General features: G+C 38.7%; 1 protein-coding gene across 7 annotated transcripts in view; it reads left to right on the top strand.

The window, feature by feature from the left end:
* The window catches only part of TMCC2 (transmembrane and coiled-coil domain family 2), a 63,786-nt gene that overhangs the window by 37,289 nt on the left and 10,558 nt on the right, over positions 1-15,939 (top strand). For all 7 annotated transcript variants that reach the window (XM_083359209.1, XM_083359214.1, XM_083359212.1 and 4 more), the window contains one exon: positions 13,126-14,060. In XM_083359209.1, coding sequence (XP_083215335.1) covers positions 13,126-14,060 — 935 coding nt within the window. The remainder of the gene's footprint in view (positions 1-13,125; positions 14,061-15,939) is intronic.

Here is a 15,939-nt window from a genome sequence, read left to right as displayed (position 1 = left end):
CAATACAACTGGGAGGGGGACTTCATTCCTTTGTATGTTCCTTGAGCACTAAGAGAGATAACATTCTTGTTTGTAGCCAATAGAAATAAACAGACTGCTGTCCAGTTGTCTGGCAAATTAGCAGAAGGACATGTCTGTTTCTGCAAAAGTGAACAAGACAGCACCCATGCAAGGAAACCACTGGCTGCTTCCTTCTGTTGTGAAAAAGTGCCGCTAAGGTGTCAGAGTTCATAGGAAGTTCAATAATCTTGTATATAAATGCCTGCCTTGTGATCAGAGATCATTTGGGGAGGAGCAAAAGTTTCAATATCTGAATATCATTCTTGGCTATTTTACACATGGTGCTATAAGAAAACATTTTATCTTCTATTTTCCCCCCCTCTTCTTTGAAGAAAAGACAGGACTTGGAATGGAAATAGGGAATAGTGGTTCTTTTTTAAAAATTTTTTTCCTTTTCCTTCTCCAGGGATTTCAAAACTTTGTCTCTCTGTACCTCTAAATACATATCATGAGCAAAGCATTCAGAAGGGGCACTTTGCAAAGTACATTGGCATGAGTGCAGAAACATTCTTCAGAAAGTTCACTTTAGACGATTTGAAGGCTTTCCCCAGTTGTCCCTGTTTGTCTCAATGAATCTCTATATATATGTGCATAAAATGTTTCTGATGGAACTAGTGAAGGAGGTATGGATGCAGACAGCACGGGAAAATCTTTGAAGTCTTGTGGAGGGCTGAGGGTTGAAATAATAGTTATATTTTATACCACCTTAGGAATGTTTTTAAATTGCAGTAACAGTTTAATTTATAGCCCTTTTTTCATTGCCTCTTGTTTTCCTTCTATTTACAAAAAAAAAATACTAACAGGAGAAAGGAGGTAGAATAATTGCATAATGACTTGTGGTTTGATGGTGATACTATATACTTCATTTGGGAGTGCTCTGAGCCTGACTTTGATTGGGGGAAATCAGAAAAGAAACTAAGAAACCAAAGAGAAAGGTTATGCAGATGATGCGTATTTATCTTTCCTAAGTTGAAAAATGCATATATTTAAAGAGTAGAACTGATTTGAAGCCCTCGGTAGCATTAAGCATTAGCAACAGCATTAGCGGCTGATGCAGTTACAGCTATGGACTAAATGCAGAAGCCTACAGAGAGTGAGCATCCTTAATCCCAAGCAGCCATTTTTCTGTTGCCTTAAAGTCATTCTGTCCTGTACTTTTTGTTCTCTGATTATAGATATCTTATTTCTTTGTTTGATTTATATATTGCCAAAATCATACATTTCATGCATAGTCTGATATCAGTTTGATTTATCATTGAACTCTGATAATACAATCCATTAATTTGGATGCATGGAATTTCAACTCTGAATTTCTTTTGAAGTTGAAAAGTTAGGGCTGTCTCTTCAGACAGAGTACTAAAGTACTCTCTAAAAATGATTATTATGTAGTAAAATTGTTTTATACACACAGGGTTCTCATTTCTTTTCTCCCCTGCAGTTTCAGGCAGGAAATAGATGCTGCCTGAAGGAATACTGCTCTGAAGGAATATGTCAGTATGACATTAAATATAACTAGGTTTCCAAAAGATCAATAAGAATTCTCTCTGAAATTGTCAAGGGCAACACTGTCCTGATCTAGGTAAGAAATAAGCTGCCTTGCAGAGCAGATGCTGCTTTGAGGCATTTATTTATATCCCAGCTTTAAACATGTTTATAAATAACTCGAGACAAAGAACATACCGTACTTAATAACAGAATAACAGAGCAAAATGACAGAGTTGGAAGGGACTTTGGAGGTCTTCTAGTCCAACCCCCTGCTCAAACAGGAATACTATTTCAGAATGGTTGCCCAATCTCTTCTGAAAAACCTCCATTGTTGGAGCACCCACAGCATCTGGGAGGCAGGTTGTTCCACTGATTAATTGTTCTCATTGTCAGGAAATTTGTCCTTCTAGGTTGGTTCTCTCTTTGATTAGCTTCTATCCACTGCTTCTTGTCCTGCCTTCAGGTGCTTCAGAGAACAGAATGATATTCCTTCCTCCTATTTTACCTATAGCAACAACCCTATGAAGGTTCCCCCTTCCAAACCTGCTGTCTCCCGTGTGATAGATGCTGTCATGGAAAGGGAGGAGCTGAAATGCAAGAGGGTACCAGATTGCTTAGAGACAGAATCATCTGAAGATTCAGCCATGTGTTTCTGCAAGTTGGCATCTTTTACTTCTGAGCTTCCTGCCTTGTGGCAATGGAACTCTGTGGCTCTATCATTTTTATTGGGCGGGGGGTTGCAATTTCATAAAAACACTTCCATTTTTGAGTTTAATGCTGCAATTGTCCTAATGTCAGTATTACTCATTCCATTTTATTTTAATCACACTATTTTGGTGTGAGTCTGCATTGCAGTGGCAATGGTTGCAGTAGAAGTTTTACATTTGTGTTTCATTCTTTCAGACTATGAGTGGTTCATCTTTTTCTTCCCACATGATCAAAGGAGCCCAGTGGCTTTCTATTAAAAATAATAGAGAATTTCCTTGAACAATTATCCAGCCTTCTTCTCATGCACAATAATGAAAATTTTGCTAATCTTCTCACAAGTTTATTATATAGGCATTTCAAGTTTATTAGAGCTATGGCATGACTTCATTGCTTTTGACACCAACACAGATCTTTTATTGCAGAGCACAGTTCTTGGGGGGGGGGCGGGAGAGTTTGCTGCAAATTTGACTCAAAATCAAGAACTGGGTTTGCAAGAAATACATTCAATGTAAATGAGTTTAGGAAATGATCCTAAAGCAGAGGTCCCCAACCTTTTGGGCACCAGGGACTGGTTCCATGGAAAAAGGTTTTTCCATGGACCGGAGAGTGCTTGGTTTTGTGTGCTGCCTGCATCCCATGGATAGGGCTTTGCTTGTTTGTGTGGACTGGTTGCTGGCATGCTGCAGCCCAGTACCGGTCCATGGACTGGGGGCTAGGGACCCCTGTCCTAAAGGGTTGAAGGCTCAGCATGATCTACAGCTACCAGAGATTATCACTTTCCATTCTGCTGGAAATTACCATCTGTTGAAAAATGATAAGTTTGTTTTTACTTCTTTCTAACCCATCACAGGGTCTCTCGACCTATAATGGGCTGTTGAGAGGGCTTCATCTTATTACACAATTTCAACTGCACACATTACTTGGAATGTGCTGATCCTCTAACTGATACAGTCAGTGTAACAGATAGGACAAGACTGATGGGGGGGGGGAGGATCATGTTTTAAGAGTCAAAATATATCAGTCATCCCTGAAAGGAATGCATTTGGATTCCTGGTTTCAGATGGGCTTGATTTCATAAAATGTTTGTTTTAATGAACTGTTTAACAAAACACTTAAAGTTTTGTATTAATGAGCTACAAGCTGAGTATTATATTCCAGAATTCATTTGAATTTGTATGGTTATCTGCTAGTCTCTGGCTGGTCTGCTTTCTATTTCTATTTTGAATTTTAATAATACATTATCCTTTTAATTTCTCCCTAGTAGCTGCCTTGGAAGTGTGTAGATGATGCATAAAAACTGGACCAACAATTTTAATAAACAAATAAAATAGTCAGATGGTTGTCACCATTTTTTTCCATGGAATTAGTATAAACTTTTAGTGACTATCTAGACAAATCCCTGCAGTTTTCTTGGCAAGATTTTTCAGAAGTGGTTTGCCATCGTTTCCTTCCTAGGGCTGTAAGACAGTGTTTGGCTCAAGTCATCCAAATGATTTTGTGCTGAATGTGGGATTAGAATTCATGATTTTCCAGTTTCTAGGCTGATGCTAGACACCAAACTGGCTCTCATAATCTTTAATTATCATCTGTCGACATGTTTTTTTTTTATTTAGAAGTAAATAGGACTAATATTCCTTAGGTAAAAATGTTAACCATTGCAAGGTTACGTAGCTATGGAAACCTATGCTACTGGAATTAATTTTAGCTATATGTGTATAATGAAACAATACTATTTCGGCACTGAGAAATCATGCTGCAGTACAAACACAACTCATTACAAAGTTGCTCTTTTATCTCACTATCCCTGTGCTGATTTGCGGGTCACATTTTTACAAGTATGTGCATGGTCCTTATCTTTATAGGATCTCTATGAAGCTAATTTATAAATGTTCTATGGAGAAAAAGTCAAGGTGGACCAGACAATTTCCCAGCATACATTGTTCCCTGTTTTTACCCATACATTCCCACCTTTTTAGAATGCATTTACGCAAATATTTTGTTTTTGATTGAACATGGAAAATCAAATAAGCTACATGTTTAGACTGGATTTGCCATTTTTATCCACCTATTGAATCCTTTCCAATGACCTGGAATAGGGAGATTTTTTTTTGACAACAATAATAAAGTATCTGTTAGGTATCATGGGAAAACTGTTAATTGATTGTATGGACAAGTTTGTGCAGAGGCATTTCTAAAAGCCCCTAGAATTGTTAATAATATTTCTTTCCCACTGTCAGTTAGGAGTAATGAGGATTCTTATCACCTTATAGGATCAAGGTAGTTAAACCTTGCAATTTTTATCACTTTTGGATTAAATTAATATTTGCAATATAACAAAATTAATCTCTCATCCAAACTGAAGTGTTCTGCAGCTTCAAAACTTGTGATGTTTAAAAATAGAGGCACTACCCTAATTCATATGTGCATACAACATAGATGCAATTGCTGATCCACTCATCCTTCTCTAAAAAATTGCCATCGGTCGCGATACTGAATGGGGATGACAAGAGTTGTAGTCCAATATAGCTGGAAGACTCAGATTGGGGAAAATGGAATTACCCATTCTTCTCTTGTGCAGGTTTTTCCCCCCAATTTTGCTCTTCAAAAGTTTAAGTTTAAGTTTAAGTTTATTATATTTGTATACTGCCCTTCTCCCGAAGGACTCAGGGCGGTGAACAGGGCACATATAAAATACATGGTACAAAAGTTAAAAGAGAATTAAATAGAAGCCCGAGCTAAAACAATAAATAATAGTATAAAAAAAACCCGCAAGAAAAACCCCAACACATCCCCCATCAGGCCAGGCCGGCTTGTTCAAATAAATAGGTCTTCAGATCGCGTCGGAAGGAGCGAAGGTCAGGCACCGTCCGGAGCTCAACCGGCAGCTGATTCCATAAGTCCGGGGCACCCACAGAGAAGGCCCTCCCCCTGGGCGCCACCAGACGACATTCTCTGATCGGTGGCACCCTGAGGAGGTCCTCTCTGTGGGAACGCACAGGGCGGAGGGAAGTTGACGCCGGCAGCAGGTGATCCCCGAGGTACTCCGGGGCCTTGAAAACCATTACCAAAACCTTGAATCTCACTCGGAAGACAACTGGTAGCCAATGCAGCTCGCGGAGCAGAGGTGTAACATTATATTATAGTTATATTATATTATATAACTATATATATTATAACTATAATATATAAGTTATATTATAATGTGATTCTTCCTTTGAACAGCTTTTTCTCTCCAAAGTCTCCTCATAAAATGTACTTTTCCATGTTCCCCATGCCCTCCTGGGAAAGAAAAAAAATTCAAAAGAAACCTTGAATGCTTTGTCTCCCTGCTTTATCAGAGAATGAAGGCATGCTGGGGATCTCTCAGTTGTTACCTAGCAACCCTATCCATGATACACCAATATCCTTTCCTTGTGCTTCCCTCCCCCTTAAAATTGCTGTAAGCTTCTCCCTTTCAGTTTCACTGTTTTCATTTTTCAGATCCTGTCAGAACTGACAGAACTATAGTTGTCCATAATTCTTTCCCTTCCCTCCAAGTATTGCTGCCATCTGTTATTCTGCCCACTATTACCTGTCCGGCAGAACCTATATTTGCTCCAAAATTGATACGATGTAGATGAATTATTTGGATTTACTCAGTGAAAAAAAATTACCTCAGTTAATGTTTTTTTTTTTTTCAACCAAATGACTTACCAATTAATTGCAAATCTTTTTGTTTCAGGTAACTCCGCATCAAGCAAGATGATTAAAAGTATAGACTGGGGGGGGGGGGGAAACCTGGGAAGGAAATATGACAGATAGTTGAGCCATGCCTGTATCGGGTCTCATTTCTGACAGAGTGCCATGGTCCATGGAAATAAATAGAAAAGCCTTTGCTGCCATCTTCCCTTGTGCTCTTTCCAATCAGCACTGAAGGCTGTGACTTCTCAGAGTTTCAGTGTTAGGATTCTAAGACACAATCTCTGTACAGAGTGAAGTTGATGAACAGGAAGCCACAGTTCCTAGGGTGGAGAGGACTATTATGCCAACATGGATTGGGTGCCTTCAAAGCCTATTGAAAGAATGGGTATTGACTCAGAAAGGAAGGAGGAAAAATCCTAGAATTTAAATCCTGAAGTAAACCACACAGTCTATGTATCTGTATAAAGCTTTGATGTGTATATAGCTATACAGTATATTGCAGGGAACAAATACAGAATATGGTGTTTATATGGCTTAATTCTTAACTACAATAAAGTAGTTAATTTAACCAGTAGTGTCTGGAACCTGCTGCTGAGTAAGCCAATTCCTGATTAATAGGCGCTTGGATGATCAAGACTGACTCTGAGAAAAGCTTGAGGATCTTTGCTAGTTTTGCTTTGCTTTGCTTGTGCAATTAAATGTCTCTTCTCCCCTCCAATCCTTAAACATTTTTCTCAGTTCAAGGCATTGACCTTTCTTAGTTGGGGTTTCTCAGGCAGTTTAACATATTTCTTCTATCAGCATGCTTGTTGTTCCCATCTTTAAGTATACTTTCCTTCCTTCAGACATGATTTGTAAGCAAGAAAGCTAGTGAAAGAAAAATTCATTCATCAATAGTTTCCATCTTCTAAAATTTCACTTCTACTTTTATTTCCACTTTTAGAAAACACAAGACTCTAGAGAAAGTAGTAGGGGACTAGAGAGAAGATTCTGGTCTTGAATAGGCCAAGAATAATTTTACGTACTTAACTGGCAGAAGAAGCAAACTTTTGAAGATTTGTTGTAATGGCTGGGGTGGTTAATGCTAAAAAAAGAATTATTTTGAATACTTAGCTGACCAGTTTTATACGCCATGACTGATTTTTAGAAATGTGCTATGAGAATACAGTAGCCAGTGGAGTTATTCTTAGCCTGGTATAAAACCTTGTGCCCAGTCCCACTTAGTAATCATCCATATAGTGTGCTGTTGTGTGAAATTTTCTTTGTGCAAGGTTGTTGGAGACTAACTAGTGCCTTTATCTCTCTTTGAGGGCAGAATCAGATGTAGCATGGGGAATGTATGGTTAACGTCTTTAAGCTTTCTTGAGTTATGTAAATGGTTTACCTGTACATTGTAGAGGATTGGACTAGAAGATACTTGTGGTCCCCTCCAACTCCACAGCTGCATGCTTTTCTTCACACACATGCTTTACAAAAGTTAAAGCAAATTCTGATATTGTTTAGAATAGTAACATTAGGAAAGAGAATGATAAATCATTGCTTCTATATGCAGACTCTTTTCTCCCCTTTGTACGTAAGAAACCGTATGAAGCCTCACAGCAGGAAGAAGGTAAGTATCTTCATCAGATCTTCAAGGCCAATATCAGCTTTAGGGTGAGCCAGATAATAAAATGACCAGTGAGACACATTAATTCATCTTTTTAGATTCAGCCTCTGATTAAAATTGGAGTCCTACAAACCTATGATTGTTATAAAGTGATAATTGACAGGGGAAATAAAACATTCTAATGATGGAAATAGAAGAAAATAATAGAATAGGGAGGACCAGAGATCTTTTCAAGAAAATTGGAGAGATGAAAGGAATGTTTCATGCAAAAATGGGCATGATAAAGGACCAAAATGGCAGGGACCTAACAGAGGCAGAAGAGATTAAGAAGAGGTGGCAAAATTACACAGAAGAACTATACAAGAATGAGCTTAACGTCCCTGATAATCACAATGAGGTGATCACTGACCTCGAGCCAGACATCCTAGAATGTGAAGTGAAGTGGGCCTTAGAAAAGCTGAGCAACAACAAAGCTAGTGGAGGTGACAGTATTCCAGCTGAGCTATTCAAAATCTTAAAAGACGATGCAGTAAAAGTGCTACACTCAATTTGCCAGCACATTTGGAAAACTCAACAGTGGCCACAGGATTGGAAAAGATCAGTTTACATTCCAATTCCAAAGAAAGGCAGTGCCAAAGAATGTTCAAACTATCGCACCATTGCACTCATTTCTCATGCTAGTAAAGTTATGCTTAAAATTCTACATACTAGACTCCAGCAGTATGTGGATCGAGAACTACCAGAAGTACAGGCAGGATTTCGAAGAGGCAGATGAACTAGAGATCAAATTGCTGACATACGCTGGATCATGGAGAAAGCTAGAGAGTTCCAGAAAAACATCTACTTCTGCTTCATTGACTATGCTGAAGCCTTTGATTGTGTGGATCATAACAAACTCTGGCAAGTCCTTAAAGAGATGGGCATACCAGACCATCTTATTTGTCTCTTGAGAAATCTATATGTGGGCCAAGAAGCAACAGTGAGAACTGGACACGGAACCACTGATTGGTTCAAAATTGGGAAAGGAGTCTGGCAAGGCTGTATACTGTCGCCTTGCCTATTTAACTTATATGCAGAGCACATCATGAGAAAGGCAGGGCTAGATGAATCAAAAGTTGGAATTAAGATTGCCGGAAGAAACATCAACAACCTAAGATATGCAGATGATACCACTCTAATGGCAGAAAGTGAAGAAGAACTAAAGAGCCTCTTGTTGCGGGTGAAGAAGGAGAGTGCAAAACTTGGGTTGAAACTAAACATTAAGAAAACCAAGATCATGGCATCTGGCCCTCTCAATTCCTGGCAAATAGATGGGGAAGAAATGGAGGTAGTGACAGATTTTATTTTCCTGGGCTCCAAGATCACTGCAGATGGGGACTGTAGCCAAGAAATTAAAAGACGCTTGCTCCTTGGGAGGAAAGCCATGGCAAATCTAGACAGCACACTAAAAAGCAGAGACATCACCCTGTCAACAAAAGTGCATATAGTCAAGGCTATGGTCTTCCCAGTTGCAATGTATGGCAGTGAAAGCTGGACCATAAGAAAGGCTGAGCGCCAAAGAATTGAAGCCTTTGAACTATGGTGCTGGAGAAGACTCCTGCGAGTTCCTTGGACTGCAAGGCGATCAAACCAGTCAGTCCTAGAGGAGATCAACCCTGACTGCTCTTTAGAAGGCCAGATCCTGAAGCTAAAACTCAAATACGTTGGCCACCTAATGAGAAGGAAGGACTCACTGGAGAAGAGCCTAATGCTGGGAAAGATTGAGGGCAAGAGAAGAAAGGGATGACAGAGAATGAGGTGGCTGGATGGAGTCACTGAAGCAGTAGGCGTGAGCCTAGATGGACTCCAGAAGATGGTAGAGGACAGGAAGGCCTGGAGGAACATTGTCCATAGGGTCGCGATGGGTCGGACACGACTTCGCAACTAACAACAACAACAATGATGGATTTCCTATTTTGATGATTATTTTAATTCTGGGACAAGGCTAAGTTGGTTTATAAATCTCTGGACGGTTGTTCAAATCTTGACAGCTCAACCCTTTCAAAATTGTTTAACCAATACATTTGTATCTTCATCCCATGCTTTCATTAAGGATTACTTCTCTGAATTTATCAGAAAGCAGTAGATTGAATCTTATTTCTTTCACAGTTCCCATGTGGTCTGCAGGCTATCTTGTTAAAAAAGGAGAACCAAATGATCTTGTCTCTGCATATTCTGCAAACTCTATTTACACAGTTATTAAAACCAAGTTGGACAGTCTCTGTAATGAATTGATTTCATTCACATTTGTAACTTTTATCTTTACCAAACCAAAACAGTCAGTTTCAAAAAGCTCATTTCCTTGCAAGTTCAATGCCCGTAAATTGATAAGAGCACAGGAGAAACTTTTCGCTCTGTTCTTCATCCTGGAAAACCTCAGAGCGACACAGGGAAGCTAAGAATAGGCCAGCAGCAAAGTTTGTAAAGTCTGCATTTTTTTGTTTTGTTTTTTGAAAGTGCTGATATAAGATTGAGGCAAGTTTGTGGTTGTTCTGTATGCTGATGTACTGTATGTGGGTGGTGTTTTTCCCCCTGCATGCCTCTGTAACCCAGCAAATCCTATCAGTAGACGTGTGAAGCACAGATGAGAAAAACCTGGACAAGTATATAGTAGCTTTTGGAGCTGTTGTTTCCTGGTAGTTTCTCATTATCAGGGATTTTCTCTTGCTCATCAGTGAGGCTTTGCTATGAGAAAGAAGAGAGTGCTGGAACCAGATAAGCTCTGTAAGGTATGGCGTAAAGGTTGTATGGCTTGTGCATTCCAACCAGTTGTTCCTAGAGAAGAGTTATCATAAATAGGCATTTCTGGACTATCAACAAAATTTGGTTTTCCTATTATCCAAAATCTAGTATTTTTGATATTAAATGGAACCTCGCCACTTAACAAGTGCTAAAGATACAGCATAAGTTCAAGTTTACCTTGCGTGAATATTGAAAGAAAAAAAGCCTGTTATAACTATAAAGTAGTGGTGACTACGCAGTAGCAGACAAAAATATATATAGGAAGTATACGTATAAGTATTATTTTTATTAACTGAAACAGTAATTTGAAGGTTACGGTAAAAGCCAGGAAAGACAGTGGGGCTGGGGTCACCAATAGGCCCTTGGAGCTGTATCTTAGACCAACTAAGCCAGCTAATTGCTTTCTGAGAACCAATATCAAAGGAGCAAAAAATTTTCCAAACTGCAGTGGTTTGTGTAATGTGAACTTAGACCAGGATCTTAAGATAAAGTGTTTCGGTATATAAAAAACAGCAGCACATGCTTAATGGGTACTGATGTTCAAAACTGGAGCGGAGGGGTTATCTCTCACCAAAAAAACCACCTTTTTTTGGAAATGTTTGATACTTCTGTTCTAGACATATTGAAATACGAACAATATTTTGCTCTTGGATGATGTTTTTTTAATCTGTCATAATTTGTGCCCTGAGATCTGACAGCACCTGTATGCTTGTTTAAACAGATAGATGTATAATTGCATGGTTAAGAAAAACAAGGTCAGTCTCCTTCATTGTAATCTTTAGGAAGTGTCCTTCAGCTCCTTACTGTTGAGGCTTGTTTTGATTTGATTTTAACAAACATCTCAGTTGCCATGTTTGTAGAAGGTGAAGTGATAATGCTCTTTCATTTCTTATGCTGACAACCTATATACTATTAAAACTCTTGTTCTCATGACTTTAACTGGGTGAAATGGTGTATCCTAGGAAAACCATTTTTGAACCAAGGTACCTCAAATGAGCTAACTTATGGAATGCACCCAAAATCCGGGACCCATGACTCTTGAGGGAATGAAATTTGGTGAATTGTGGTTGTTTCAGTGTTACTGGCTGCTGCTGCACTGCTGCTGCGATCACGTGATCTTCATTTTCAAATTTTGGTGACAGTTTCCCAGGCAGTCTTGCAATCCCTTGATCCTTCCCCCACCCAAGGGAAGGGAAGGAGAGATTTCTGTTGCTATGATGAATTTCACAAGGAAATTCAATGAGGAAGCTGGCAGGAAATCACTTCTGCGCCCCTTACTTTTTTTTGCCCTTGGCCATTCTGTTTCTCTGTTTAGATAAGGAAATACTTCTGAAACAATGACCAATGGGGAACAGATTATATAGTTATTTATAACAGTTACAGATCTGTCATATGCGCATATGGATGTATGAAATTTATTACATAACTTGTGACATAGAAATTAAGTAGTTATTGAAGTTACATTTCCACTGGGCCAATTTTCTAATCAAGCGCAAGTAGTATTCATCAGTTACAGATTCCTTGAACCTCAGGTTCAAAAAACTTTGTAAAGTGAGGATCAAAAGCTAGTCTGTGCACAAAAGTCCAGTTCTACTAATAATGAATTAGAAGTATTTTGCGTCAACAAGAGTGGCTAATGCAGATCTTTATATGCTCCCTACAACTTATACTTTCATTATTTTTAAAAGGTTTTATTGATGGATTCTTAAGGAAGGGTCAGACCACAGCTTCCTTGAAGGATGTCAGGAACACCCCCTCCTCAGTTCCAGCAGGAAAAAAACTGCTCTAGGATAACAGGCTGAGTCCATGCTCTGGGCATACCCAGCATGCATAGTTTGTCTGTACATAGTTTGGTACAATGTTTGACCTTATTTGTAGGTTTATGATGTTCCTTAGCTGTGAGCAGTACAAACAATTTCAATTTTAGAGGGCCATAAGTCCAGAGTCCTGAGTTCTAATCTATTGGTCTATAAACAAAAATAGGTCAAGATCTTGGGGCAAACGTCATTAATATTTCCAGTGAAATTGTTGATCCTAATGAGAATCATTAGGGCATTCAGGTTTTGGAGTCAGAGGCCATGGGCACATTTGCCTTTTGCGGGAAATTTGCTATAGCTTTTTGTCTAGCAGTAAAAACTAAAGAGAATGGAAGGTGATAATCTGAAACTAAAAACACAGCATGTCTTTTAAACCTGAATCTTCCACAAAGTAACTTGCTAGGATTTGCTATGCTAATTGACTCTGTCAGATTACCATAATAGGAAATATTCTATGTTTCCTAGTTCCAAGTTTAAAAGAAAAAACAAATGAAATCTAGCATTTAAAATTGCTCTTATCTGATGGGACTTGTAGTTATTTCAATTTTAAGAATTCAAAATAGATCAAGAACTTTGATCTAAAACTTTAGCAAGAACTTTTGATAGCAAGAACTTTTATATACATTTATTAATTGGGTGATTAAAAAGCCATTTTTAAGATTAGATTATTTGATCGTATATACTTTAACAGATATTGTTCCTTTTTAAACTAATTGAACTTTCTCCCAGCTGGTTCCCTCAAGAAGTGTTTAAGTTTATCATTCTCTGCATTTCCAGGTGACTAGGAAATTCTGGATATTGCAGTTTTAATACATTGGGAGGGCACTATTGGGGGAAAGTATTGCCATTATTTTCTGTGGCTCCTTACTATTTCTTGCACTATTCTATCCAATCATTTTGATGTTTGTTCCAGAGAAAGAGAAATATTTCTCAAAACTTTTCTCACGTTTTTCTTGTTCTTTCCTCTCTTCCTGCCTCCTACAACAGTTGGACAAGGGAGATGTGAGCCAACTCAGCCTGCCTTCCAATACAAGCCACAGTGATGCAGAAAGCAATATCTGTCTTGATGTTCCAGATGGCAACCCTGACCCACAGAGGACAAAAGCTGCCATTGACCATCTGCACCAGAAGATTCTTAAGATCACTGAGCAAATAAAGATTGAGCAGGAAGCTCGAGATGACAATGTGGCTGAATATCTGAAGCTTGCTAATAACGCTGATAAACAGCAAGCCTCTCGTATCAAGCAGGTCTTTGAGAAGAAGAACCAGAAGTCAGCCCAGACCATTGCCCAGCTGCATAAGAAGCTTGAGCATTACCACAAAAAATTAAAGGAGATTGAACAAAATGGGCCAACGCGTCAGCCCAAAGATGTCTTCCGGGACATGCATCAGGGCCTCAAGGATGTAGGAGCCAATGTTCGATCCAGTATTAGTGGTTTTGGTGGCGGTGTGGTAGTGGGGGTCAAGGGTGGGTTATCAGGCCTTACTCAAGCAACACACACAGCTGTGGTTTCCAAGCCCCGTGAGTTTGCAAGTTTAATACGCAACAAGTTTGGCAGTGCAGATAACATTGCCCACTTAAAGGACACTCTGGATGATGGACACCCAGAAGAGGCCTCACGGACTCTGAGTGGCAGTGCAACCCTCGTATCCAGTCCCAAATATGGAAGTGATGATGAGTGCTCCAGTGCCACATCTGGCTCAGCCGCTGGTAGCAATTCTGGGGCTGGTCCTGGGGCCTTGGGCAGTCCTAAATCTAACACCTTGGACAGTCATCATTATAACTTTGACACCATTGTAGAAGAACTGAGAGATATTAAGGACATTCAATCCCATCTCGAGGACTCCATGGAAGAACTCAAGGCTCAGCTGCAACGAGACTATACATACATGACTCAGTGCTTGCAGGAAGAACGATACAGGTAAGGTTTGTTAAATGTCTTCCTGTTCCTCACCAAGGGACAAATACTCCTCACTAATTTAAAAAATGCCCTTTTGTTCATTTATGGTGACAGAATCACAGCAATGGAGAATAATAAGATGTTGGTTCCTGAACGTGGTACAGCAATTTAGCTGTAGATCTCACTTTACAGACAGTATAGATTATGTATGCATTTAATAAGTAAAATAAGTAAAATAAGCAACAATCTACATGTCAAAGAAATTAGGGTAAATTTTACAGCAGGAATTATAACTTGCGGCCAGTAATAGCTTAGGGTTTTATCTTCCACCTTATAGAAGAGAATTGGGGAGCTTTTTTAGCCAAGAACTGAACTTGCCTTTGGCCGATATATTCAGACCAAAATATGGAGGAGTCAGAACAAAGAACTATCAAGGGACAGGGACTAAACCTAAATTTATTTCACTTAAAACTCATTTAAGATGCAAATAATGCAGCCATTCCCCACATGTTCTGCCTCATTTTCCCTCTTGTTGTATTAAAATTATAATTTGTATCAACTTTTAGAAACTTTCTAAGTCTGTGAACAAAACTTGGCTTGGGATGGGAGGTAGAGTTTTGACCTGTTGGGCAAACCTGTTATAGAGAGACGTATTTTTAAAATTCCTCTTAATTGCCAGTCTGTACTTTTCTAGTATTAAGGACACTTAGATCAGATTACTAGGCTTGGAAGTGAGTCAACAGAACTCGTATATTTATATTAAAGTAGTTTACAGAGTAAGTTTTACAAACATTTCAGCCACAAATGTCCACAGCAGATCACAGAAAACTTTTCATTGCCTAACATAGATGATACAGTAGCCTACTCATTTAAATAAATATATACCTTAGGCAGAAAATCCCAGAAACTCTATTCCACCTCTAGCCTCATAACGAGGATAAGCAGTCATAAATAATTGTTTATTATGTTGTTGGATCATTCTGTCTAATAGTAGGGCCAGCCTTGGAACAGAACCAGGAATAATATAAAAGTATTATTTGAACAAACTTGAAAAGTGAGGCTTACTTCTAACTCAACATGCATATGTTTGCACCATTAGCCTAAAAAAAAATCTTTTGGTTGAGAAACCCAAACAGGTACATAATATACCAAATTTGACTTCTTCTATCCTGGCAAGAGAGAATGTTGTTATGTACATATATGCAGGACTGATAAAGATGAATTTACATCCTATGTATTGCAAACCATTATATGTTAATTGCTAAAGTAAGTCTTTGAGAAATTATTTCCTATTTGCTCAGAAAATAGATTAGTTGCAAATGAGAAAACTGGTTTAAATCAGTGATTTAAATAAATCCATCCTGCCTAGCTTCTGGTAGCTTTGAAGAGTCTTTTGGAATTTCCTATACAAATTATCTTCAAGAGGAAAGACACCCTATTAATTTATTTATTTTTCTATTTATAATACATGAAAGGAAATCCATTCCTGGCTCAGTACTCAGTGTTGGCTTTTTATCTTCCATGGATGGGGAAGTCCAGAATCAAGAAGGCTTTTGTTCTGGGCTCTAAGGGTTTTGTCCACGAAGAAAGGATTATGTATTCAGACTTTGTTGTGGGAAGGAACCAATGAATCTAAATGGTTGAATGCAGTTGCAGAGCTTGAGTTTTTCATGGGTCAATTGGAGTTGGGGAGGGAAAGTTAAGCATTGGTCTTTTATAGTCACCATTCTGGCCCTCCACTATAAACATGACAGGTCTACCTATGAATTATAATTGGTAGATTAATGTAAACATAATGCATTTTGTCAGCTGATATATAATGTCCATATATAGGTACTGTAATAATGGACATGTTATCTGCATGCAGTCAGGAACTGTACAAAGTTTATGTGATGCTGAG

The sequence above is a fragment of the Vipera ursinii genome, assembly GCF_947247035.1.
Source record: "Vipera ursinii genome assembly, chromosome: 3".
Classification (NCBI taxonomy): Eukaryota; Metazoa; Chordata; class Lepidosauria; order Squamata; family Viperidae; genus Vipera; species Vipera ursinii.
The sequence above is the reverse complement of the archived record's forward strand: the minus strand, read 5'-3'. Positions and strand labels throughout refer to the sequence as shown.